Here is a 23,713-nt window from a genome sequence, read left to right on the forward strand (position 1 = left end):
GGAAAGCAAGGAACTCTTTCACAGCGGTGAAGTCTTCATTTCCTCTCTTCCACTGTTCTTCTCAGAGCGTGACATTCTTTAATGCATCAGTGAAGAATGAGCTCTGTAACAAGTCAGTTTCTCCAGCCTTCACGACCATATTAGTATTTGTTGTTTTTTCATGTTGGTGTAAGAAAGGAGTGTGCTACATCATTATTCTTTCCCATTTGCCTGCAGTTCTCAGAGTGTGTGGCCACACCCCATTCAGTTGTTAACACAGCGCTTGCGCTGCTAAAACTGATATAATAAAAACTAAATAAAATTCCTCACAGTAATGTAAGAATTACTGAATTACTGAACTCCTCACAGGCATGATCAAGATTAGAGCACAAAGAGTTTTGTTACGTATTCATGCGTTGAAGTGATAAAGACTGAGCGACAACAGTCCAATTTGCAAATGTAATTTTCTTCATTTCACGCAGAGTTGGGGGGGGGGGTGCTCTCAGCTTTGTAGGCAGATAGCCTGAAGTAGGTAACAAAACCATGAAAGGATTTCAAATTGGCTTACATTCGTTATTTAACAAATGAATCTCTGCATCTCCATATGGATGACTGCTGTAGCAAGAGAAAAGCATGATAAAGCTTTCTTTCACATTGAGCAAGCCAGCTGTGAGATGATGACTTTGTATGAATGTCGAATGCTGTATTGTCTCATGAAGGCCCATATTTTCCTCTCTGTGTAGACGGGTGAGAGAGTTGACTGTGTAGAACCAGTCCACCCTGGGCTGTGCAATGCTTTGCTGTATTTGGACACGAAGGTGACATTATTGTAAGGTGTAGGCTTGCATTAGTCTTAACTTGATGATATTGTTTGTGTCAGTACACAGCTCGTCTTGGTACACAAGTCACCGAAGGAATGAATGGAAGCTTAAAGATGTGGTTGTTCTCCCCAGAAATGCACCAAGTTGATGTGTTTAGTTTGGCGTTTCTCAGTTTGAGTGATGCTGTTTATGTTGAAGAAGAGCCGCAGGCAGTGCAAAGGAAAGAAAAAAAAGGCTGAAAGTCATCTAGAAACAAGAGGATGATGTGTCAGCTAAACCAGGCTTACCTTTGACATTAACACCATCGAGAGGCTGAGGTCATGAATTATGATTTTCGCCTAAAATACCCGAGGGAGGGCCGTCGGTGGGCGAAGATTCGGGGTGACTTGAGCGTGAGAGGGCACTCTGCACTCCTCAGCGAGGAAGATTTATGCACAGGCACTCAAAAACAAGACTATATAATCTGTCTCCATTGCCTCTTGTAAAACTGCACTCTGCTTCTCAACGACTGGAAAGCAGCCCTTGTTCACAGTCTCCACAAGCTGGCAGAGTTTTTCTGTTTGTTTGCCTGTTTCTCTCTCTCTCTCTCTCTCTCTCTCTCTTTCTCTCTCTCCCTCTCCCTCTCCCTCTCCCTCTCCCTCTCCCTCTCTCTCTCTCTCTCTCTCTCTCTCTCTCTCTCTCTCTCTCTCTCTCTCTCTCTCTCTCTCTCTCTCTCTCTCTCTCCCTCTCTCTTTCTCTCTCCCTCTCTCTCTCTCTCTCTCTCTCTCTCTCTCTGCGCGGTGTGGTAGCCGGCTCTCTGACGGCGTTGTGCTCCTTGTTGTCCCCTGCAGGGAAGCCCTTTGCCTACATGCCTTACGACATGAAACTGCCGATGGAGCAGGAGGCGCAGTCTCACGGTAACTCTGGCAGGTCTGCATCCCCGTACAGGCTGTCCCCTCGGGAACTCAGCAAGGCCTCGCCTCAGCCTGACGGCAATGCCTCTCGTTACAGCGTGCCACCAGGTAACTACCTTCGGCACAGGTACCCCTTCCCCCAAGATGTCCGAGCGACTGACTCCTTCCCTCATCACACAGGTGCTTGTAAAAACCCCCCTTCCTATTCCAAATAATCACAGTCTTTGCCTTTCTGGTGATTTCAACTGATTGGTTTCCGTGGGGCTTTTATGTGGTATTGGTGATTGATTTCAGCTTTTAATTGGCAGTGTGTTTCCTTAGCGTGACCGGATCAGGAGTTCAGGAGTGGCTCTGTGTTCAGGGCTGTTTTTATGCCGCTGCGAATGCTCACGGGGTCTTTGATACATAATCAGACACAGCCATTATACACAAATGTAATTGAATGTGAACTTGGCATTTAACTTTAATTTTGAAGAAGGAGAGATGCAAACTGCCATGTTAAAGCAGTGTTTGGATTTTATTCTGGCTGTCTGCAGAACAGGCTAAACAAATCATCGTGTGGCATCGTCGTGACACGGCTGATTTCCACATTGCCTCAAGGTGGCAGGATGCTAATGCCTCCTCATCCTGCACCAGCCCCTTAAGCATAATTTCCACTGACATCAAGGGTGGATCTGTTCCTCCTCAAGGGAGTGCCAGAAACCTGAATAATCAAACAATGAGCCGTGGCCGTTGTCACCGGCAGTCCAGCCCCATGTCTCTCTATTGAACATCGGACAAAAGGGCATCTCTGGGTTAGCCAGGCATTCAGCCCGGTGTTTGGCTGATTCTGTTTCAGATCTGCCTTTCAATATTTTATGATGTGCTTTATTGATGTAGGCCAGACTGGAAGCAATACCTCATTTAGACGAGGTCTGAAAAGAAGCGGCCCTGTCATGCCGTCAAAAAAGAGGCAGCTACTTGCATTACAGTGCATTATTTATTTGCCTGGCAGATGCGCTGATCCTGGGTGACTTAAATGGCGTAATTTTCTTTTTTTTTTTCATATTCACCATCCGTCTATGCAGCTTGATAGGTTTGGGGTGCTACTGTAATCAGTTGTGCCTCTTTTGGGGCTCAGTTTGTTAATACTGGGGCTGAGCCAAAGATCTCTGTGCAGGAGGGTGATGTAGCAGTTCTGCACCCATCTGTATGCGTGACTGTGGCACAGGGCCCTCTGGGATGGCTCTGCAGTCCTGCCCTTCAGCACAGTAGTCGTTTGACCTTCAGTAACCTGACTGCTGGAATCAGACAGCTAAGTAATAAGAAGTTCACGAGGGAATTAAGGGATTCTGCATGTCAGGCACTAGTTTAACACGGGTTTAGTGTCACATATCTGTTAGGTTAAGGTTGTCCTTTTTTCTCCCTGTGGGAGACTAGAGTTCTCACACCTTGTACGTGCAATCAGATGCCAAATTCCCGTCATTTAGTATTACATGTTAAATATGTTCCTGAAAGATATAACAGCACTTCTCTGCCTTAAATCTTCTGATTGGCAGTTCAGACCTTTAACACTATGCCAAATGTTGCATTTCAATGTAGTAATGAGGATGATTACCTGTTGTAAAAATGCGCTGGAAAATGTCATTATTAGGTTAGAGATGTAGACAGGGGCACTGTGATTGCAGTCTTTAATCAATGATATAAATCACCTGATAAGTTTTGGAGATTTATTTATGCAATTATTGACACAAGTTTTTATATTAATTTGTTAATTTACGAACTTTTCTAATCTTTGCATGTTTGGTGTGTAAACATGTTGTATGTGTGCATGTTTATGCTGTGAACTCAAAAGAACGTGTTATTCTCTTTGCTTATGGGAAGATGGTGCTGCATTTTGCAATCGGTGTGAGAAGCTTTGGTGGAACCCCAAGTTATTTTCTCTAGGCTGCAAGGAAAAAAATCATTAAATGTTGGAATGAGCTGTAGGAGGCAAACCATAATTTGCAGCGTTGCCGAGCAGACAGTGTTTATAAAGCCAGTTTGTCTGGGCGAGCCGCTTATTTCTCTCCTTTTTCTCCTCTTTTCTGTTTTCCCTCTCATTCCCCCATCCCCCCGCTCAGTCCTCCAACCTGCTCCAAATCAGCTGGTCCAGAACCTGCCCGACGGGGTCCGCGTGACCTTCTCCAGACACAGCAGACCTGCCAACATTCCATCCCCACCCCCGCTCATTCCAACCTCCAAGCCCTCTGACAAGCCATCCTTCATCCAGGGCGGATCCATTTCCCAGGTAAGCTCGGGGCTTTGAGGCCGGGCCAGCGAGGGAGGGAGGGAGGGAGGCAGCATCCCTGTTTCAACATTCCCAGCCAGTCTTGTTTCTTTCGCGCAGTTGCTGGGAGAGGCAAGCATTGATTAAAAAATTTTAACCACTGTTTTATGTGGTGTCGATCCTGTATTACCTTCAAGCCCTTGCGGAGCTGAGCAAAACTTAATGCATTCCCTTCTTTGGGTTTTAATAATTAATTTGCGTTCACATTCGATGAAAGAACAGAACAGTTTCTCCGCTCTTTCAATGCGCTAGCCGTCAGATCAGCCTGCTTCCCTGTATGCTTGCAGCGGCTCTGGATACTCTTACTGCCGGCAGCGAAGTGCAGACTGGAGTATGTTCAAAGCAATAACCCCTTCTTTTTCCCTTGTAACATTTTGTTCTCTGTATCCCATGACGAGGGTGGGACCTTGAGGCAGGATTCGAGAGCCGGCAGTAACTTTTCCCCCCGCTAGTTCTTCTTCTTTTTTTTAATTTTTTTTTTGGTGTTCCTGCCATTTCAGGGAACTCCTGGCACGTACCTGCCTTCCCACAGCCAAGCGGCGTACGGTCAGGAGGGAGCGAGGAGCTCCGCGGGCTCCATATCGCTGGGCCTGCCGAGGCAGCAGGACCCCTCCAAGCCGGGTAAGAGCACAGCGGCAGCGCCCGTGCGTCACTCCCGCAAAACGACGGCTGGTCCGGCGCTGCACTGCGGCCGGCAGATCGTTAGGCTGCCTGTAACGTCGCGTCTCTTGCCGTTCCCCCCCAGTGTCATACATCAAGCAGGAGGAGTGCTCGCCGAGGGGCCAGGGCGCCCAGGCCGAGGGGCTCCTCTCCCGGGCGCAGTACGAGGGTGTGGTCCGAGGTACGTGGCTCTCGCCTCCGGGATGGGCAATGCCAGTCTGTGCCCAGGGTCTGCCGTGGGGTCGGCTGGTTTTTGGTGCACCTCACCTCAGTCAATCAAATCACATGACCAAGGGGGTTGTCACTTTGTAGTGTGTTACAGACGTGCAGCGCGGACTACGACAGTAGCAACATGGAACAAGATGGAAGTAGAGGAAAAAACAGTGTAGAAAAACAGATCACCAAGGCTGACAATCATAAAAACAACACAATATTGGTGACCCTCTTTGGTTTTGGTCAGTAAAGAGATGCTGTACGTTATTATGTACTGAAAGTATTATGTACACTGAGTGTATCATCCTTTGCTTGATTTGAGTAAGAGATCCATCTCATCACATATACCAGGTGTGTATTAGTTGTTAATAGAAATGTAAGACCTACAGAATTCTGACCCTGTAAGACTAATGATGCCTGTACCTGACAACAGATTATTTGTGGCTATTGGTGCAAAGGGCAGCAGTGCATTGCACTGACCTCTCTTAAGGAGGAAGGGGCAATGCGGGTGGCGTACGCCCCTGGTGTCACGGTGAAAATTGGACCCAGTATTCCAAAATGCAAAATACTCTGCCGCTTAGTTTGGCCTGGCACCTGAACATGAGCCTGTAGTGTAAGCGAATGAGGAGGGGAAGAGGGTGGGGGGAGGTCTCACTGGCATCCGAGTGCTGAAAGCATCTGGCCTGCCACCGCTGCCCCCCCCCACCGCCACACTCTGTTTGCACAGACCTGACAGAATGTGTCAGGCAGGCGAAGAGGTGAAATCACGCCCGCAGCTGGAGCTGAAAGCAGCCACCCTTCCGACGCTCACACCTACCCACGGGAACGAGAGCCGAGACACGCCGCCCCCCGGGACTCAGGAAGTGTCCTGTTCCCGTGCTGCCGACCCGTTGGCTTTCACCAAAAAAATCAGAAAACCTTAGAGTCTGGAAATTTGTAAGCATTAAAGGCAGCAGAGGCCAGATGTGGTTAAAAGCACCGCAGAGGCTGAAAGGCCAGCGTCTCCACCGCTGACCCCCGTCCCTGTAAGCCTCTTCACACCTTCTGAAAAAGACGGGCTGAATCGCTTTGTCCTGTACGTGTGAGAACAAACGCAAACTGGCCCCCACGGGAGGTGGTGCAGGTTGCATATTTGCAGACCGCCTCTGGACCTCAGCTGAGGCCGTTTCCCCTCACTCAGCTCAGCAGAGGTGTGAGAGAGATGACGTCATGCGGAGGTTGTGGGGGTGGGAGGCAGCTTGCTTGATAAATAGCTTTCACTTTTTGTCCCTTTTTGGATTTCACTGCAGCCAAAATACTGCTGGGGTCCAGAGCAGGTCAGTGGTACTGTAGATTGGTTAGATTGGACAGAGGATGAAGTACAGTGGAATTTGCAGGTCTGTAGTTACAACAGAAACACTTCAGGATTCTCTCCCATGATACATCCTACCCCCTGAACTGAACTCTTCATGAACTTTCCATCATGACAGGTGGAGCATTGATTACTGTGTTGCTTTGGCCACAGCCTTTTGATTCATCCGTTTTGCTGAGTCCCTCTCTGTATTCAAGAACCATCTGAAGACTCTTCCGCTCTCACCTGAGCACCTGAAACACTACCCCCTAATGGAACTAACCCCCTCATGTCTCAGCCTGTCTCCTACTAGACTATAAAATAAAATTACATTTTGTAAAAAATCTAATAGCTTAAAGCACTTGTTAGCTTTATCTGCTAGTTTTTAACTTGTCTGGCCAACCTTTGAAACGTGGTCATGTGTCTAATATTGTTGACTCTGTATGGTTTTTTGCTTGTGTTATATTGTACCTCACTTGTAAGTCGCTTTGGATAAAAACGTCTGCCAAATTTAAGTGTAGGTTATTGGTAGAGCTGCAAGTGTGAATGTGTCTCTCCACACACATGGCAGTAGTCACTCCACAGACTGAAACAAGTGTGAAAACATTGCTCTCACCTAGCAGCACCCAGACCCGAGGCGAATTTGGGCGTGGGTGTAAAGGCGCTCTTTCTTTCTCGCAGGAAACCCTATGACGGCCATCCAGGAAGGGAGCATCACGAGAGGTACCCCGGCCAAGGTGTCCGCTGATGCACTGCCATTCCGGGGGGGCTCCATCACTCAGGTAGGTAACCCACACTGCACCTCCTGAGCCTGACACGGCGCAGACGGCCATCGCTCTCCCCACGAGAGAGTCTGGTCTCTATTTTAGCAAGTTCATTTCTACTTTTAACTGTAGTCAACCCAAACCACATGTCCACAGTTTCGTTTCAAGCAAATTTCTGTTAACTCAAGTTTCCATGTCACCATGGTGTGACCTTTTCATCACAATGTTTTTTTGGGGGATATGTGGGAACAGGGGACTCCAGCCCTGCCCCAGTCCAGCATAGCAGCAGACATCCTACTGAAGGGTACCATCACCAAACTGGCCACTGAGGACCTGAGCAGCCCAGAGAAAGCCAGGGGCGAGGCACTGGCCAAGGGACACGTCATCTACGAGGGAAAGAGCGGCCACATCCTGTCTTATGACTGTAAGCACTGAACGCACGATTACAGATGTAGTGCGTAATTCAGAATGATGTTAATTCCACCCCTGTTACAAATCTGCGGTTATTTAAATAAGACTGGGGAAGCCTTGTGGTGTAGTGGCAAGGAGCAATGCTCATAAACCAAAGGGTACTGGTTTTATTCCCAGACAGGACACTGAAGTTCTACCCTTGAGCAAAGTATATAACCTGAATTGCCTCAGTAAATATCTGGCTGTATAAATGGATCATGTAAAAATTGTTAGCATTGTACAGTGAGACACTCTGGATAAGTGCTCAAGTGCTAAGCTCTTAGCGTACATAACATAAGAAACCAAAGAAAACGCAAATGGTCAAATCAAAGTCTGTTCTGCATGTCTGATGTCTATATAAACAACATTTAAATTTGGCCACCTGCACGGGGGAAAAATCCATACTGCAACTTTGTCATTTAAGTGTTGATTAGATGTAATTGCAAGATGGCTGTATGTTATAGCATTGGCAATACTGAGACACCACAGTCAGTGTTAGAGGTGTGGATAGCATATTAAAACATATAAAATATTAAAACGGTATTAAAAATGGTGTGCCCAAAGCCATCAAGAATCCCCGAGAGGGCACGAGGAGCCCGAGGACAGGCCAGGAGCTGAAGCGCAGCTACGACATGATGGAGGGGTCCATATCCAGAGGCCACCCCGTCAGGGACGCCGCGCCGTACGAAGGTGAGGCCACGCCCTCCCGGGGTCACGGGGACGTCCCGCATAGGGGCGCCCGTCACGGTCGCTGACTGCCATTGTCTCTGATTTTAGGATTGATAAGCCGTGCCCTGCCGAGGGAGAGCCCGCATGGCGAGGCCAAGGACAGGACGGTGCTGACTGGCTCCATCATGCAAGGTGAGCCCCTCCCCCCCCTGTGTATTCCTCACCACCAGTGTGCCATGCGCTGTGTCAGCGCTGTATATGCGGGTGCTACACGGTGAGAGAGGTGCTCATGCAACTTACTCTCCAAGAAAAAAATAAAAACATTGCAAAGTGTTTAGCTATATGTAAAGCCATTTTTAAAATCTACTTACAGTGCTTGATAGTGCTTTTTATGTCCAGATAAGCACTTTCCTTTGTGTTCTTTTTGAACTACTAATTAAATTTTTCCCAAGAATATTCTAAAGGAGACTTCTGATTACACCTTGACTGGCATGTTTGATCAGGAATTGTCAGGGGAGTTCATATTAAGTGCCATTTGAGTGAAACCATCATAACTGGCTTGTTGACCCTCTCTGAAACTGAGAAACATATCTTCCATCTGCACAAGGTTGAAAGGTTTATCTTACAATGGAATGTTACTTATAGTCCAGTTGATGTGTTTTGTGCTTTTTTTTCCTCCCTTTCCTTAACCAAATATCCTCTGACCCTGTCATTGCCTTTCAGGGACACCCAGGACCACAGCGGAAGCCTTTGAGGAGGGTCACAAGTACGGCAAACAGATCAAGAGAGAGAGCCCACCCATTCGCTCCTTGGAAGGAGGCATTACCAAGGGCAAGCCGTATGAAGGCGTCAACACCATCAAGGAGATGGGCCGCTCCATCCACGAGATCCCCCGGCAGGACCTGTCGGGACAGGACAGCCGCAAAACCCCCGACATGGCGCAGAACCCCCGCACCGTCCTGGAGGGGTCCATATCGCAGGTAGGAGCTGGCAGCTGCAGGCACCGAGACTGGCCTCACTGGTGTTTCTCTCTGTGGTTTTCTGATCAATGACAGATGAACAGTCTTACTAAATGATTAGAAATGGTTTGCTAAAGACTAGGCAGTGATGAGGACTCAAAGCATTCAAGTCTACAGCCCCCCCCCCCCTCCTGAAATTATGGATTTTTTCCCCCCACAGTTGGTACAAGTCAGGTTTCACAGTCTTGTGATCCGAGTCCTGACCCTGATCCTGGGTCAGTGCAGGGAGATGATTGCCTGTGCCCTCAGGCCAGAGCAGATGAGGCATATCTCTCTCTTCCGTCCGCAGGGGACGCCTCTGAAGTACGAGGGTGGCGGCGTGAGCCAGTCGGCCATCAAGCACAACGTGAAGTCCCTGATCACCAGCCCCGCCAAGCTGGCACATGGCATGCCCCAGCTGGAGGCCATGGAGAGGGCCAAGTACGAGGAGGGCAAGGGCTCGGAGCGCGTGCGCCACACCTCCGTGGTCAACTCCGCCACCTCCGTCCTGCGCTCCACGCACCTGGAGACGGGTGGCAAGTCGCAGCCCAGCCCCGGCATTTATGAGGACCCCAACGCCCGCAGGACCCCGGTCAACTACAGCACCAGCTCCATCTCCCGAGGCTCGCCCATGCTGGGGAGGGCGCAGGAAGGTACCCCCCCGCCCCCGCCCTCACTGCTAGCTCTGTTTCACAGTCAGTGAGGAGGTTTGGCTTCACATTCTGCCATTTGGCACGCTGCACTAACAGAACAAGGGTTTGGTAATACACTAAGGATTTAGCAGAAACTGAGGGTCTTAGGGATATTCTCTTAAGAATTATCCATTTGTTTTGCAATAATTATTAGATATGTGTGTCTGAATGTAGCTTGTGACTAATTCCAGGTCTCCTGGAATGAAGACGTATTTAAGAACAAACCATAAGCTGTACATACCAATACTCACATCAGTGCCCCCTGCTGACCTTGACAAGATTGATTCATGAATGCTTGGCACATCAAAAAAACACTTTAGCGGGTGACTTAAGGGCTGTGTGTCTGATATATTGCCAGGTGGAATTATATATAAAATTTAATTGGGTCTCTTCCTTCTTCCCCTCATAGGGGGAATAACCTCTGGGAAGTCAGCCAGTCATGAGAGGAAGAGCACGCTGACCCCCACTCAGAGGGACAGCGTCCCCGCCAAGTCCCCAGTGTCAGGGGGCGACCCCATGTCCTCCCACAGCCCCTTCGACCCGCACCATCGGCCCGTGGTCCCAGGAGAGGTGTTCCGTGCCCACCTGCCCCCCCACCTGGACCCTGCCATCGCCTTCCATCGGCTCGACCCAGGTACCCGCTCACCCCGCCCTGCCTGTCCCCCTCCACAACATGCATTTTAAACTGACCTCGCAAGTGGGTGGAAAAAGGAGCACACTTATCAAGATGGCCCACTCGGAACGCTCGCTGTCATAATATCCAGTGATGACGTCCCTGATCTGACGCGAATGCCCTCACTGTACACACAGGCGTGTAAAACAATACACAGCGTGGCTTGTTTGGCGCCGCTCTGGACGGGTTCCTTGACGTCAGAGAGCCCGGAGTGTGTTTGTAAACTTGCTTTGTTTTGCCTCTCTCTCACCCCCCTCCTCCCGCCCGGCAGCAGCATACCTCTTCCCGAGACAGCCGTCCCCCACCGGTTACCACAACACCTACCAGCTGTACACCATGGAGAACACCCGGCAGACCATCCTCAACGATTACATCACCTCCCAGCAGATGCAGGTCATCCCCCGGCCAGGGGACGCTCGGGGACTGTCGTCGCCACGGGAACAGCAGATCACCATCCCATACCCGCCCGGTGCACGAGGTACTGGGCTCCCCCCTCCCCCCCCCACCCTCCCGCTCGGGGTGGGAGTAGTTTGCAGACTGCGTGCTTGTGTGAACTAGATGCTACCTTTTCCAGACACCCAGAAGCAAATGACCCTGCAAATCAATGTTTTAATTTATTATTTTTTTATTATTTCTTTTCTGTATTTTAGGGCTGTAGTGATTAATTGATAGATCAAATTAGAGTAATTAGCCAAAGCATTAAGTCATTAATCAAAATGTTGTTCATTAAGAAGTTACATTATTACTGATATGAATCCATAACAAACCATATCACTGTGATACTATGACCATTTGAAATACAGCACATCTGTCTACATATTGGCTGTAGTTCAAATAAAGTTTAAAAAATAACTTTTAGCTGATTGAAAGTTCCTGCAGAACAGGAATCATTTTGCAGTTCTTTCTCTCATAGATTAATAATAATTCTTATTCATGGCTACTTTTTTTTTGCAAAAAACATATAGTTATGGATTTGTAATGGAAAATACAGATTCAGATTAAAGCCCATGTACACAAATAGACTGCGTGTTATTTTGCCCCCATGCAGATCTATTTGCATGAATCTACTCTAAAAGATAACACAGTAAAATAGTATGTCAATCAACTAAAGAATTTAATCAACTAACAGCCCTAATTTACTTGTTTATATAGTCATTGGCTTGATTTAAATTATGGCATCCTTTACATCTTGGCAGAGCTATTTATTTTTGTGCTTTTTTCTTTCAATTTGAATAATGTTAAAAAAAAATTGGATTTAATTAAGATGAGTTGGGTGAAAACTAATGTATGGGTTTATTTTAATTATAATTTTTTTCTCATTTAAATTGGTTAGTTTTGGTTATTCACCCTGGCCGTTTGCTTCTGTCTGAAAAGGGATTATTGATCTAGCCCAGATGCCTCCCGCTATCCTGTTGCCTCACCCTGGGGGAACAGGTACCCCCCCTATGGACCGCATCACCTACATCCCTGGAGCTCAGGCCCCTTTCCCTCCTAGGGCTTTCAACCCTGCTTCCATATCTCCAGGTGAGAACCCCCCCCCTCCCCCCCCAGCCCTGAAAACATGCAGCACAAAACACAGGGTGGCAGCCAGCAGACCCACACTAGAGAAGGAGCAGACGAAAGTTAAAAAAAAGACACCCTGTCACCGTGAGAGAACGCTCTCGGCTCTGTTGAATGGAGCGCGTTCTTTCAGAAGTGCCACCAGGATGGCAGAGACATCGGGCGGAAACCCCCAGACTCTTGCTTGTTGCTGTCCCCCTTTTATGGTTGGTTGTTTGTTTTTTGTTTTTTTTTGTTTTGAGACTTCTTGTCCGGAAGTGGTGTCCAGGGAGGTGTCACAGTCCCGGGTGCCGGGGGCCCCCGGGCCTGTGTTTGAATGGGTGCGTGTGTGTCCCCTGTGTTTGCGCAGGTCACCCGGGCCACCTCGCGGCCACGGCGGCCAGCGTGGAGAGGGAGAGGGAGCGCGAGAGAGAGAGGGAGCGCGAGCACAGGGAGCGAGAAAAGGAGAGGGAGAAGGAGCGCGAGAGGGAGCAGAGAGAGAGGGACCGGGAGAGGGAGAGGGAGCGGATGGCGGCCGCCAGCGAATACCTGCGCGGAGGTGAGATCCACAGGGCCGGCGTAAACCGCGAACATGCCGACACGCCTACGACAGACTTACCAGTGACACGCTGTGAACGTTCAAACCTGTCCAGAATGGACTTGTGGTAGCAGTATTAAGTGAAGCAGCGTGCGGAGTGAAACTGCTTGTTGTTTCATTTCAGGACACGTAATGCAAATTGTGTTTGTGCTTTTTTTTCCCCCAGGCTCCGAGCAGCAAGGCAGGCCTGGTAGCCGTGGTTACCTGCGCTCACCCTCTCCGTCTGTGAGGTCACAGGAGAGTGTGGTGCAGCAGAGGCCCAGCATATTTCAGGGCACCAACAGCAAGAGCGTCATCACCCCTCTTATGTGAGTTCAAGCTTTGCTCTTTCAGATATCTTTTCTCTGGATGTGATTGTAGCAGCAACACATTGTATTCACTATCTCATTATATTACTGCACTCTGCTTTTGCAGTCTAAAGGCCCCACTGACTGCAATCACTGTGCTTTCTGCCCTCATTTTTCATAGATAATTATTATAGGATATTTAATATATTAGGGGCTGTAGAGCGCAATGTAGGAGAACAAAATAGATTGTTAACGCTTTAAAGCTTGTTAAAACTTTGCTGTCAGCAGCCACTGCCTCTCACCTCTGTTTGTGCGTTTCCTTTGCCAGGCAAATGCCCCAGGCGGCGGCGTCCCAGCCGGGCGCCCGGTACAACACCGCGGCCGACGCCCTGGCCGCTCTGGTGGACGCGGCCGCCTCGGCCCCGCAGATGGACGTTGCGAAGGCCAAGGAGGGCAAGCAGGAGGCGGGGCGGGGCGAGGACCTGTCGTCCCGCCGGGCGGCCGCGCTCAGCGAGCAGCAGCAGCAGCACCTGCAGCACTTCCAGCACCAGGAGGCCGAGCGCCTCTCTATGCAGTCCCCGTACTCCATGTCCCTGCCCGGGGGCAAGCCCCACTCGGCCTACGGGGATGGCGGCAAGGACAAGGGCCCCCCCACCAAGTCGCGTATCGAGGAGGAGCTGCGCACCCACGGCAAGACCACCATCACCGCAGCCAACTTCATCGACGTCATCATCACCCGCCAGATCGCCTCCGACAAGGAGTCTCGCGAGAGGGGCTCCCAGAGCTCCGACTCCTCCAGCAGCCGTGAGTCCCCCCGCCTGCGCCGGCTCACTCATTTCCCAGCATGCCCTGTCAGTCACGTGGAGATTGCACTCCCTGTGTATCGCCAAGCACACAGCGGTCTGAAACTCCGTTTCTTGTACATGTCTGCCACCACAGACACGACCAGTACGGGTACTGTACCGGCAGCATAGTAATTCTGTATGCCTGAACTTCGGGTGGGTGTCACTGTTGGGAATACCTCACCACGCAGTCAGGGGGTGCAGGGTGGGTAGCACAGCCCTAACTGTTGGTCTCCACGCTGTTCAGTGTCCTCTAGTCGTTATGAAGCGGCGGGCAGCGGCGCCATAGAGGTGATCAGCCCAGCCGGGTCCCCCGCTCAGCCCCAGGACAAGCAGGACGGGCCCTTCGGTCAGGAGAAATCAGCCCAAGTTGCAGGTAGGGGAACCAACACCCAGAGCGGAGCTCAGAGAGCAGCAGGTTCAGTGCAGATCGCTTAGTGTTCTCCTCTTAGTCAGCAGAGCGAGCCAGAATCGTAGGAACGTTAAAGGCATTAAAGTCAGGCCATTGCCAGCTTTTCATGACAGACAAAGTAAGGTCCATTAGATCTGACATGTTAAATACATTACTGCATGTTCTACTCAGTGAACTGGTCATCCATCTGTCAACGTAGCTACTGAAAAAATACTTAATGTGCATATATGCAGGCTGTGTTGGTTTAACATGCATTTAGATAAGTAATTATTAATATGCTTACTCTATGATACTGTTGTTAATATTTGTATCAAGGGAACAGTCTTGCAATCGGGGACCTTGACCTTGTTTACCCAGAACACTCTACATAATCAGACTCAAATGCTGTGTAAGATAATATTGATGCATCCAACCAAATAATTTTCAGGGCTTGAACCCCCTCCTCCCAGATAAACCTTTCAGGTGGTGCCTTTGAAACCCACTATATCAAGTGGCAGATGTAAGGCTGCTGTTTTGATTCCCCAGTGGTGCAGTGATGTTGCACCCGTGGGCAGAGTACTTCACCTGAATTGCCTTAGTGAATATCCAGCTGTAGGAATGAGTAACATGTAAAAATTGTCAGCTATGTAAGTCACTCTGGGTAAGAGCATCTGCTAAGCACAGTGGAATGATAAGTACAACAGCTGAAGGTGACTCTCGTCAGCAGCCTGCGGCAGTGGAAAACGGCACAGACAGGTGCTTTTTTACCCTAGGATTAGCAGCTCTTGGCACGGGACGTTTGTCCCTTTCCTGCTGGTCTCGTAATGCGCTATCCTGGATTACCCCGCAGGAGCTGTGCGCGCTTTCGAGATGAGCCGGTACCGGCAGCAGGCGGAGCCGTCGGGCCCCCAGCAGCCCCCCCACTCCCAGGCTGAGGTGTACGGCCAGGTCCCCAAGACGCACTGCGTCATGACCCTGGCGGACCACATTTCGGTAGGGCGGGTGGGACACGGGAAGCTACAGACGGCAATAAGCCGCCGTGTGTAATTGTGACGAATGATTTGTTCGCACTGAAAACAGAGACATGGCTTTGTAATGAAAAGAGACGGATGCGGTTGCTGTCAGTAAAGTGCCACCTGTTTTTCTCGCAGCATATCATCACCCAGGACTTCGCCCGAAACCAGGAGGCGCCCCAGGCTTCCCCGGCCACCTCCTCTCCTGCCACATTCCAAAGCTCGGCCTCGGCCGCCTCTGGTGCCGGCTCCGGCCGGGCCAAGATACCCAGCCGCTACAGCCCTGAGACCCAGGGCCAGCCGCAGTCTGCACATCATCCGAGGCCATCCAGCAGGGTGTCACCTGAGAACGCTTCCGACAAGCCCAGAACGAGGTAGGAGCGCCCGGCCACCAGCACCTCCTGTAAATCTGATAAAAACACCCAACCCCTACTGCGGCCTGCTCACTGCAGCCCGCTGTGATTTTATTGTTTTGTAAGCAAATTTTTTTTGGTTTTTGCAATCATAGAAGAAAACAGTGCATTTCCCACCATTCAAACAACAACAAAGACAAGTTCAGATACAGATCTGTTTCCCTGCTCTTCCTGGGACTTTAAGGGACTCCCTGTTGTCACCCCCACTTACTCCCACCAATGTATACAGAGATAGACATCAACAGATCCCCACATGTATTACATTGCATTACATTACATCCATTTTGCAGACACTCTTATCCAGAGCGACTTCCAGCATGAGAGAACAGAGAGTGTATGCCGTATGAACATGCATGTATGTGCGCACAGGTTATCGTGACTGTGAGCAGCTCCCTGGGGCACCGTTCATTCATCAGGGACCTGAAGGGGAAAGCCACCCTTCTGGGCCAGGCGTGTCTTTTGTGCCGATGCGCTGAGTCCTCTCTCCCCGTTCCTCCGCAGGCCTGGCAAGTCCCCGGAGCGCGGCGCTGGGTCCGTGGAGAGCTACGAGCCCATCTCGCCCCCGCAGAGCTACCCCGGCCTGGACAAGCAGGAGGCCCTGCTGCAGCAGGCGCAGAGGCGAGAGGCTGACAACACAGAGCAGAGGTACGCAGCGCCGCCGCCGCCTCGCCGTCCTCCAACTCCCGGCCGGGGTCACGCAATGTTCGAAAGACCACAGAAGTTACAAAAATAGAAAAAGGGAAGAACTTGACCAAATTGCGTGTGTACATGGGCGGTTAGCCCTGTCTGCTGATCCTGTCCGGACCGCTGCGTCGTTGAAATCTGCCCTGTGACTCACTGTGCTAGAGCTGAGATGGCGCAGTCTGGCACCTAAAGGGCTCCGTCTCTGTCAAACGTCTGTCACGCGGGTCGTCCAGGCTGCTGCGTTAAGTGGCACATTATGCCATGCCAATTCTCGGGTCAGATTATAAATATCTGGTATGTTTTTAGTGCAAGAACCTTCCTCAGGACACGGAGTAAGAACACAGTATAAATAACTGAACCGATGGTTAATATTTAGCCTTTTGAGTATTTTTAGCGTAGCAAAAGGGCACGGTCAGAGTTAGGGTGTGGCCGGCGGAATTTGCAGCACAGAGTTCTGTCGCATGTGCCGCGGGGGAGGGGGAGGGGGGGAAAACGCTGAGTGGCGCGGGTAGCACTCAACCCTGCCCTTTCTTTGGTTACAGGAACGACTCTCGCTCTCCTGGGAGCGTAAGCTATTTGCCCTCCTTCTTTACTAAACTGGAGAGCACCTCCCCAATGGTGAAATCCAAGAAGCAGGAGATATTTCGTAAGTTGAACTCCTCTGGTGGCGGTGATTCAGATGTGGGTAAGTGGGTCTCTTCCCTTCTCTCCGTACGTCTACTGCACTAACACTGACACCAGGCTGAAAAAAGAAACCCCAGTTGTGTGCTGATTCAGTGTTGCTTCTCATACCAGGAAAGGGCTGTCTGAACCCTCAAGCCTAATAACAGCTTATATTCAAGCATTGATAAGAGTTCCTTTCTGTTCTGTAATTGCAAGGTGGTATTGACCAATAGTGTGTTGTCAAAATATGTGGCATGTGGCAAATATGTGGTTTTAATGTACCAACTTTTATCTTGGTTTCAGTCTCTCGCGTCTGTGCAGTTCTTGTGCTGAAGTTTTTTTTAGTACTAAACAACTGAAAAAAGTAAAAATTTTGAAGCGAGCAATAAAAATAATCTTGCATAAAATAACAGTCATGCTCATAAGTTGATCTTACTTTACTGATAGATTTTATTGATGCTAGACCTTGTTTTAATGTTTTCCGTATTTGTTTTTGCAGCAAGTGCACAGCCTGGCACTGAAATCTTCAACTTGCCTGCTGTGACAAGCTCAAGTGAGTATTAAAATGGGTTTGAGCTACTGTTAAAGAAAACAAATATGAGAGATGGTACTCTTTGATGTGCAAACATCATTGCATCCATCAGAGCTAACTTTCATCTTTATCTGAAGAAGATATTTTTTGCTTTTTGTCGTAAAATGTCTGTCTGTCTCACAATGGCCTTGCTTGCCTTTAATTTTTCCGCATGTCAGTTTTATTAGCCCGCTCCCTTAGTGCTGTGTTTCACTTTCCTCTCTCCTCATCTCCCCATGCGTACCCTGGCCTGTTAGGTAGCGTCAGCGCCAGGAATCACTCTTTCAGTGATCCAGCCAGCAACCTGGGCCTGGAGGACATCATCCGCAAAGCCCTGATGGGAAACTTTGAGGAGAAGCATGAGGAGCACCAGGGTGGCGGATCCCAGCCCAGCGGCAACATGCTTCCTGGCATGGAGAGGCAGGAAGCCAGCCCCTCCCCCAACACAGGTCACTGGGACATACGCACGCATATGCATACACACACGTCAACAAGCTTGTGTATACGCGCGCGCACGCACACGCACACGCACACGCACGCACACACACACACACACACACACACACACACCTCTGCGTGACAACAAGCATGCGTACACATACTGACATACATATGCACAGCATGCAGAACAATTGGAAACTGACTACACAGGCCTATGATGCTTTGATCCTTACAATATTGATGCATTAGTTTGAAGAAAGATGCACGATTGTTCTGTGGAACAGGAAATGGCCAGTGCCCCGTGGCATCTCAGCGCTGATAATAATATCCATAATGTATTCTTCCACAGGCATGTCAGGTAGCAAGCAGAAGCTTCTGGGGAAAGCCGGCAGCAGGAAATCGAAGTCACCCAACCCAGGGCAGGGCTACGCTGGAGGAGAGAGACCCTCGTCCGTTTCCTCTGTGCACTCAGAGGGAGACTACCACCGACAGGCGCCGGCATGGACCTGGGAGGACAGACCCTCATCCACAGGTTAGCACACGCCCTGTCCTGGCCAAAAGAAGCCTCAGTGTTCGGCCTTGTGCGTGAGCACGCCGTGGCTTTGTGGAATCCCTCATATGAAAGATTTTCAGCAGGGCCGAGCACTACGCCACTATTAGGATGAATTGTGTCGAAGCTGCGGTTAAGACGGCAGCGGCGCCTCCGGAGCTTTGCGCTAACCGCCCTTTGTGCCCGGCTGTCTCTCCTCCCCAGGCTCCATGCAGTTCCCCTACAACCCGCTGACCATGCGCATGCTGAGCAGCACGCCGCCCTCCTCCATGGCCTGCGCCTCTCCCTCCCTGCAGGCGCAGCAGCAGCCCGGCGCCGTGCCCCAGACTCGCGTGTGGGAGCGCGAGCCGCTGCTGTCGGAGCAGTACGAGACCCTGTCGGACAGCGACGACTGAGAGCCCGCGCGCAGCAGCCTCCGTCGGAGGGGGGCGAGGCCCGGCCTGCTCCAGGCTTTCCCGGCACGCCCCCCCCCTCCTCCATCCTTCACCCCCGCCGGCACTGCGGGGGGAGCTCCTTTAGAGCGAGGCCATGACGGCTGCGGCTGGCTAGGACAGCAGGAGCCGCGCAAAACGGCGACAGGCTGAACCTTCAGGAGACTCACGTCTGGAAGCTTTAACACGTAGTCTGTCAGCTAAAACAAAAAAAGCCAGCATTTTAGACTTGTTTAAAAAAACGAGATACAGATGAAGAACTTCTAATGTAAAGAAACATCAGAGACTATTTCTTTAAAAAAAATTTTGTTTTGTTCAATTTTCTGTTTGTAAAGAAATACTTGTGTCCTTTAAATCATTGTATGTAAATAGAGAATAACTTTTTTGCAGTGTTTATTTTCTTTTACTTGATTTCTGTTTTTTTTTTGTTTTTTTATGTTGCTTTTAAAATTCGATCTGTTTTTCGTTTGTGAGGTGGATCCGTGTTTCACCAGTGATTTTCACGGCGGTAGGTTTCACAGAGCGAAGCGGGTGCCCTCTGTGAGCACAGAGACGCGGTGAAGTGAGGCGTGTTTGTGCCTGCCGTGGGGAGAAAGGGTACCGTAACGCAGAGATCCCACAGCCGGCAAGCAGCAGCCCGGCCTGAAGCGCTGTGCACATTGCCGAACTTAAACAGATAATTCAAGTAAAACACAGGAAAAAAAAAAAACACAATTTACGTTTCAGCTGTTGTAATTTGGATGCAAGTCTTTTGCAGCACTGTGGAAGTAATGCATGGGTATACCATTTTTCTTTCATTTCAAAAAAAAAAAAAAAAAGTATTATCCCCTTAAAGAAAGCAAAAGTAATCTTCCTTTCTGTTCTCTGGGGTGTGCCTGAATGTTCAGAACACTGGTGTTGAAACCCTTTTTTTGAAGGTGGAAGAAGAATAAGCTCGTGTATTTTTAATTTATTGTCATTTGTTTTTTGATATTATTGAGCCCCTAAGCTGATCTATCTTGTAACTAAGCTCTTTTTTTTTTTGAGTAAGCCGATGTTAACGGAGGTCACAGTCGGAACCGAAGCTCTGGCCGCACTCTGCACTCTGTGATGGTTTCCAGCTGATGTAGAATGTTCCCACTTCTGACGCTGGGATGTTGTCGAGGTGAAAACGCATTTTGTAACCCCTGTCCTGATAAGAACAGTCGCCATGCCACTCGGCTGGAGGAAGGCAGCTTTTTCCCCCCCTCCCCTCTGAAATATTCATTGGTGTTTTTTCTCATGTCTTTGATATTGTTCTGGCAGAAGTCTGAATTACGTGTGTTCGACTTTCCCAAAAAAAAAAAAAAGTAAAAAAAAAAAAGACAAAACCAACCAAACAAAAAACTGCACCATTGTTGCACTTTTTGCATTATAACTTTTAACAAAAAAATGACAAAAAAAACATACTACCTGTTTTATAAATTATTTGAGCTCATGCAAAGCGCACATGCTTGCAGATTTTGATCGACGTTCACGACTTCTGGAAATCTTGACATTTCAGCTTGTTACTGGTTCATAATATTCTGTTGTAACAAATAATCTGCAGTATAACTTTGCATATGGTACAGTCAAATGTAGTGGAGTTACCGCTTTGCTGTAGTGGAGGCTAAATGCACTTCCATGACCTCTCTCTCCAGAATTAAACTGAAACTCAGTTCTCTTTGTTCTCATCAGAAGAATTGTAATTCACATTGCATTTGTAATAAGGTCGGCAATGATGATAATGTTGATAACAAATCTAAGGATATGTAAAGCATAGTATAATTTGTTTTGCCATTTGCTTATGGTCTTGCTTTGCTAAGTAACAAACGAGTCTATTCTGAACTTGGTAATTCATTGTTTTTCAATTTGTTTCTAATTTTAAACTCCCAGAGATGATGTTCTGATTTTTTTCCCCCCTATTTTCAACATCAATGTTTCTCATCCTTTTTTGATGGGATGTCGAGTGTTTACAACAATAACGGCAGAAAAAAAGTTTACAAAACTTGAATCTTACACAGACATTATACGGAATTGATCCGTGCATTGATCCAGCTTTCCATCTGTCCAACCTTTTGCAGTGATAACTTTTTTGTCTGTTAAAAAAAAAATTGAGACTTGAAAATCCATGTGTCTCATGATGTTGAAATGCAATGTTTGTATCGCACAATGTCTCTTAAGTAGTCAATTACAAAAGTTCAGACCAATCAATAAAGTGGATTAGTTCTCCACCTTTGAAACATCATGTCCATTTCTTTTCATTTCAATTGATTTATAGTCAGTCAATTCACAGGATGATTTCGTTACACGAATGCAATTAAATGTTGACTGAATTTCAAAATGCATTGTGAATGTAACATATTTTTTACATTTTGTAAACCGTATCACGGTTTTAAAAAGTATAATTTTGTCAATAGTCAATAAGGGGGTTGGGGTGTCCATTGTCGCACATGGGTGAAACTGCTCGTTTGTTAAGGTGCATGCTGAGCCTTTCACCCTGGTTTTGTTTCCAGCCGTGTCACTCGTAGGCGATGACCGGGAACCTGCAACAGAGGACCGAATGGCTTTGTCCTAATGGGGACAGGGATGGGTAAGCCAGCAGTGAGTTGGCTCAGATGACACCAGCAGAGTAGCACTGTAGTGTGCTGTCTGACTTGCACAAAAAAAATACAAAGTTGGCTGCGTGTGATGTGTGGCAGTGGACCGCATTTGTTTTTGCTCAGCGCTCCTGCACAAATGCGGAAATTGTGGTGGTGAGATGAGCCAAGAATACATGCGGACCACAACATGAAAGTAGGGTTACAGAAAGGGCAAAAACTATAAACGCAGTGGTTTGTTTTGTCTTCTAGTCTGTAAACCTTAGCTGGAAGTGAATGATGCTGGTGAGCAGCCCTACAGTATTTGCTGAATTGCCTAGTCCAATTTTCTCATCAAATTTTATGATAGGTCTGACATCATCATCTTCTACCTAGATTGTAATATTATTTGTTCATGAGTGTGTTTGGGTAAATTTCGTTTCTTAAATTTGAATAGTTGACCATAATATCGTTAGTCACTTAAGTCCAGGAATTCAAATGCTTGTCAACTGACAAAAAGCAGAAACACCAGAAGAATCTCCGGTTTTGGTATTTCCCAACCTTGGTAAGAAATGTATCCCGGTCATGTCATTTGCCAACGATGTGTGGGAGTCCTCACCAGTGGAAAAAGTTTGCATTGTTCTTCCTGGGATAGAGTCGTTTAAATTGGCCAGTTTTCTTGTCTCTCTGCTGTCAGGCCCCCAGTGCCTATCCTCTGATTGGCTCCCCTTTCTCTGCGCCTCAGTGTGGGACTTGGTGTGGAAGAACTGCCATTGGGCAGGTATATCAGAGGATTGCACTTCACTACTCTTACACAACTGCAGAGGGTGTCGCAGTGAGACGAGACCAGTGTGGGGGGGGGTAAAAACATGTAAGTGGGAGCACAGCGCTCATCTGACCACCATAGGTAGGGTTGGGGTGGGGGGAGAATGACGTCACCACTGAAACTGCTTTGCTATGCAGGACTCATAAAAAATACAAATTTCTACTGTATGTGTATGCGGACATATACATAAGAGTGTAGTTAAGCAGCAGAGTGTGCTGAGGTCCTAGTAAGATGTCGCCATCCAAGGCAGAGGAAACCACAAGTTGGTCAAAGGCAAACTTAGACGCCACCCACTGATAGATTAGCTTCAGTTCTTTAGAAAGGAGGCTATTGTGAGCGATGCTGCCATATATTAAACATGGGACCTTGTGGATGATCTTGTGCTATGATGTGATGTCTGTGATAGGTAAGTACCTGGTGCCTCTGACCTTTTAAACAGGAAATTACTTTTCAAAGACGTATCAATGCTGCACCATGAAAAACACTAAAACAAACAGGAAATGTTTTATAGAACATATTTGCAGCGAAATGCTCAAACAAAAAACCTTAGCAAAAAACCTAAACATTATGTATTAATTCAAATGAATGTTGTTCATAACATTCATCTGAATTAATAGCTCGACTGATTTGTCTTATTTTCATCAGGGCAAAATATGCTTATTCTCAGCTTAATTTTTAACAAATGTGTTTCACTTCCTTCCTGTTTCTGATTTTTAAAGTGAAAATCATGAAGCAAATAGCTGTGTTTAAATTTTAATGTTCCATAATTTGAGATGTCATATTTCAGTCAGCATGTGCCTTTTTAAAAATATATAATTTAGTCACAGTTTGATGTTGTACCATGTCTATGATTCTGTCCACGAAATAGTTTGAAAAAACATGACTTTATGAAAGCATTCACTGTTGCTTTCACTGAAATTGAACTTTAAATTTTTTGAATTGAGATTTTACTTTAAAAACAGATGGAGTATAAATAGAGAAGAAAATGTGTATCACTGTACCACCAAATTATTTCAGGTTTAAAGAATGAAACAAATTACATTAACTGATTAACTAATTTCTTGAATTGCTGGGTTTAATAAAATGCACAGTAAAGGTTTTTAAATAAACGCTGGATTTATTGTCATCACGCCACTGCTGGTTGTTTTTCAGGACAGAGCCACTGTCGAAGCTCTCACCTTCAGACCACCAATGTAACCGTTGCACTTGACTCTGATGCTCTCCTGCCATGTGACTTCAACCAAAACCTGCTGCAAGAGGCGCGGAGTGGAGATGTGGCTGTCGTATGGACGCACGGCACTATGAATAACCTGGTGGAGATCAAGCTGTCAGGGCAACCCTCATACTGGGATCACAGAGGGGGCCGAGTGAGAACCTTCCAGAAAATGCCTGGGAACTTCTCCCTTCTCATCAGCCGGGTCCAGGAGTCTGATCTGGG

General features: G+C 48.1%; 1 protein-coding gene across 8 annotated transcripts in view; it reads left to right on the top strand.

Annotated features, from left to right (window-relative positions):
* ncor1 (nuclear receptor corepressor 1) overlaps positions 1–19,225 on the top strand; it is a 76,749-nt gene extending 57,524 nt beyond the window's left edge. For 2 of the 8 annotated variants that reach the window (XM_036525523.1, XM_036525524.1), the window contains exons 24-48: positions 1,631–1,873; positions 3,796–3,962; positions 4,502–4,622; positions 4,747–4,842; positions 6,886–6,986; positions 7,221–7,392; positions 7,983–8,108; positions 8,196–8,279; positions 8,811–9,067; positions 9,396–9,738; positions 10,187–10,411; positions 10,722–10,928; positions 11,825–11,974; positions 12,360–12,548; positions 12,754–12,895; positions 13,203–13,678; positions 13,964–14,092; positions 14,958–15,100; positions 15,259–15,494; positions 16,035–16,178; positions 16,760–16,902; positions 17,380–17,433; positions 17,709–17,900; positions 18,242–18,424; positions 18,647–19,224. In XM_036525523.1, coding sequence (XP_036381416.1) covers positions 1,631–1,873; positions 3,796–3,962; positions 4,502–4,622; positions 4,747–4,842; positions 6,886–6,986; positions 7,221–7,392; positions 7,983–8,108; positions 8,196–8,279; positions 8,811–9,067; positions 9,396–9,738; positions 10,187–10,411; positions 10,722–10,928; positions 11,825–11,974; positions 12,360–12,548; positions 12,754–12,895; positions 13,203–13,678; positions 13,964–14,092; positions 14,958–15,100; positions 15,259–15,494; positions 16,035–16,178; positions 16,760–16,902; positions 17,380–17,433; positions 17,709–17,900; positions 18,242–18,424; positions 18,647–18,837 — 4,514 coding nt within the window. In that variant the 3' untranslated portion in view covers positions 18,838–19,224. Of the gene's footprint in view, positions 1–1,630; positions 1,874–3,795; positions 3,963–4,501; positions 4,623–4,746; positions 4,843–6,885; positions 6,987–7,220; positions 7,393–7,982; positions 8,109–8,195; positions 8,280–8,810; positions 9,068–9,395; positions 9,739–10,186; positions 10,412–10,721; positions 10,929–11,824; positions 11,975–12,359; positions 12,549–12,753; positions 12,896–13,202; positions 13,679–13,963; positions 14,093–14,957; positions 15,101–15,258; positions 15,495–16,034; positions 16,179–16,759; positions 16,903–17,379; positions 17,434–17,708; positions 17,901–18,241; positions 18,425–18,646 lie in introns of all 8 variants that reach the window. The other 6 variants (XM_036525528.1, XM_036525526.1, XM_036525525.1 and 3 more) reach the window with 6 other exon arrangements.
* The last annotated feature ends 4,488 nt before the right edge of the window (positions 19,226–23,713 follow it).

This window comes from Megalops cyprinoides, chromosome 3 (genome assembly GCF_013368585.1).
Source record: "Megalops cyprinoides isolate fMegCyp1 chromosome 3, fMegCyp1.pri, whole genome shotgun sequence".
NCBI lineage: Eukaryota > Metazoa > Chordata > Actinopteri > Elopiformes > Megalopidae > Megalops > Megalops cyprinoides.